The sequence below is a fragment of the Olea europaea genome, chromosome 10 (assembly GCF_002742605.1).
Source record: "Olea europaea var. sylvestris chromosome 10, O_europaea_v1, whole genome shotgun sequence".
NCBI classification, from domain to species: domain Eukaryota; kingdom Viridiplantae; phylum Streptophyta; class Magnoliopsida; order Lamiales; family Oleaceae; genus Olea; species Olea europaea.
Window position 1 is genome coordinate 39286554 of NC_036246.1, and position 3312 is coordinate 39289865.

Below are 3312 nucleotides of genomic sequence, written 5' to 3' on the forward strand. Positions count from 1 at the left end.
TAATAATGAAGGAAGAAAGGACTCCGAGTTGGAAACTAAGCTGATGTGTCTGTGAGCAAAGATTTTATATTTAAAATAAACTTAGTCCTATAGTAAATGATCAAGCTGTAAAGCTTATAGTGTGAGTTTGATTTCATAAAAGGCCTTTTTGAGAACTAGTCTAATGATCCATACGGCTCTACTCAGTTTCTCTCTTTAAGCATTAGATATCGAAATAAAAGACGTAGGACATTGAATTTATTGAATATATACTATCTTTAGCTCTGGATTATAGCAGGAGCAGCTTGAAAGCATCTACATGTTCTTATTTGACTCATAATTGATTATGAGAGCATTTAACGAGACAGCCTCTTTTAATAATAACATTCAAACAGTCAACACCCATTACATGTTTCTTGACCTGATAATGCTATTAGATTAAATTTAAGAATATTTACCTATTTGCAGGTCCAGGAAGCACACCCCTCCATTATGCTGCTTGTGGTGGTAGTGCACAGTGCTGTCAGGTCTGTATAATTTAGGTCAAATGTAAATTTCGATGCGGGTGGAAATGAGCTAAACATATAATCGATTTCACTATTTTCAGCTTTTGATTTCAAGGGGTGCCAGTCTGACTGCAGAAAATGCTAATGGGTAAGCAATTGACTAATTTTCAAATTTCAATGGTTTCACTCTTAACATATTTCTTCTAACGTTGCATAAAGCATGCTTCTCTAAGCTTAAAAATAAGTAAAAGTTACTTTTAAGTAATTTTTATTTTCATATTTTGTATAGATTACTTTTCTTTTAAGAAAAAGTCACTTATTTCGAGAGTAGCGTTTATCATACTGTCGAGTAGCTTAATGTCAAGTTGGATCAATAACTTTTTTTTCTTTATTCTAGAACTTATTTACTTGTACATTTAAGCTTACCGGCATTCTATATATCTTTCCTGGGGTTAAGGTTGGTTAGGGTTATCTGTTGCTGTTTTCAGACATTAGCCCCTACGATGTTTGGATGTAGTATTTTGAAGGTCCATTATTTTATTACTTTTTGTTAACCAACGATTTGTTCTCTTACTTAACTATTTGTTTCTATTTGTTCAAAGTTGGACGCCCTTGATGGTTGGCCGTTCTTGGCATAGAGATTCGCTCGAGGAAATTCTTAGCAGGAGTCCAGAAAGCCAACCACAACTTAGTCCTTCACCATATTTATGTCTTCCTCTTATGAGCATCGTTAATATCTCTAGGTGAGCCAAAATTACACATTGCTCCATTAATTTTTAGAATAAAGAAATTCCCTGATGAGCAAAAGAAAAAAAAAATGCTGATATAGCATTTATGGCCTTTGCCCAGTATTTGCTTCTCAACTAGATCTTATACAATGTTGAATGCAAGATTTAAATGAATATGCATAGCTTCTCTATAACAACTTAAGTTTCTAGATGAAATGATTCAATATAGTATTAGAATAGGCAAAGGAACTGTGGGTTCAAGCCTCGACGCCTTCCATTTATGAAAATTGTGCACATGTTGGACATTTGATAAAAAAATGAATTGAGTCTGCATGTGAGGAGGTACGTTGAAGATAAGATTTACATTAATACATGTAGCACCTCCCTAATAGCTTAAACTTTTAGATGAAAAGGATGAACATACAGTGACACAGTGAGAAAATTAATGACACTTCTATTATACAACAACACGAATGGTCGCAATTAAGTTCAACTATTATTCTATTTTGTTTCATTTGCAGAGAATGTGGATGGAGAGGCAACGACACGCTGTCCACATGCGTAGATCCTTGTGTTGTTTGCTTGGAAAGGAAATGCACAGTTGCTGCAGAAGGTATATTAATTCAAACTAGCAGTATATTTAGCACAAAGGATCTCATTCTGTGTTTTCCTTTCTAGTTATGTAGTGAAATTTTTATGAACAATGCGTACTTAAGCACACATAGTAGATGACTATCGATATTGAACTGCCCACATGATGTTGCTACTAATGTATAAAATATGAACTAGTGACGTTTATTTTCTTTTATAGTCTGCTTGGGATTTCTTGACGGGGGTGGAGTTTAATTTAGTTCATCATCGTCAAAATGCCTATTGCTATCCTATTCTAATAAATATAAACTTCATACTATTCTGACAATTGCCATTTATTTCGTTTCGTGTTACCTTAAATTTTTCATCCTGAAATATCCTCTTTTTCCATTCTTTGCAGTAAGTTCTTGCTTGTGTGAGATTTCGAGCCATTAATTTGGCCATGATGAAAAAAAATGTTGAATTTGTAACTATGATAGAGAAAACTTGCTACACAGTCATTATACTCATGCAATGACATCATATGCAAATGAATGTAAGATGCTTGTTTTTTCAGGTTGTCTCCATGAGTTCTGCACGCATTGTGCTTTGTATCTATGTTCCACAAATAGCATCTCTACTGTTTCTCACGGTTCCCCGGGCTCAATTGCTTGCCCACTCTGCCGGCATGGTATAGTTTCTTTCGTTAAGCTTCCGGACACAAGGTCAATATGCAAGGATATTTCAAGAACAAGTTTGTCCTTGACTTTTTGCACTTGCTCGACTGGGGTTCCTGAACCCACTTTATTGGAAACCCCATTATGCAAGCCGGATTTCTCGTGTGCTCGGATCTCCCCTCTCGGTTCTTCTTTCCGCTCGCTTAGTTGCCAAAGGTTTCCATCCATGAAACTCCGACCAAGCCTTTGTATGGGAGCTTCAGACCCTGCTCCTCCTTTGGTTCCAAGATCAGTCGGCCGTAACTTGAGGAATCAACTGGTTAGATGTTCAAGATCCGGCTTTAGGCGTTCCAGCTCTGAGAATGAAGGTAGAAGATGGTTATGCTCTTTTAGTCAATCTATGGAAACTGGAAGCACCTGTTGAAGATTAATGGATTCAGGAGAACTTATAATCTACGTCTGCACATTGACTTTTTATATATTTTTTTTTTGAAAAATTGGTAAATTATTGCCATTATTTTTGTTCAAAAGATGTTAATAGCATGTTTGGTGAAAATTTGTGTAAATGTGGAATCTCGTATCATATCTCTACAATCTTACAAGTTTATACGCTTGAATGCTTGATTTGTCTCTCTAGATCAGTCTAATATGTAGATATTTGCGTCAGAGAAAATAAAAGAAGAAATTTATATATATGATAATCCAAGACAAAGAATGTTGATGAGAAGAAATACCATTATGTAATGCTACGTAGCCTCACTGGGATTGCAATCGCAATCTAGGTGGTAGCGTAATGCTGGATGATAGATTAGATGAAATATGAAATTAAATGACTTATTTGATAGATTTTTC

At 35.3% G+C, this 3312-nt stretch overlaps 1 protein-coding gene across 1 annotated transcript in view; it reads left to right on the forward strand.

The window, feature by feature from the left end:
- Positions 1-3077, forward strand: part of LOC111402192 (probable E3 ubiquitin-protein ligase XBOS32) — a 6772-nt gene extending 3695 nt beyond the window's left edge. The window contains exons 6-10 of the mRNA XM_023030345.1: positions 448-506; positions 587-633; positions 1088-1228; positions 1735-1826; positions 2361-3077. Of these exons, the coding sequence (XP_022886113.1) occupies positions 448-506; positions 587-633; positions 1088-1228; positions 1735-1826; positions 2361-2884 (863 nt within the window). The 3' untranslated portion in view covers positions 2885-3077. The remainder of the gene's footprint in view (positions 1-447; positions 507-586; positions 634-1087; positions 1229-1734; positions 1827-2360) is intronic.
- Positions 3078-3312: the final 235 nt, after the last annotated feature.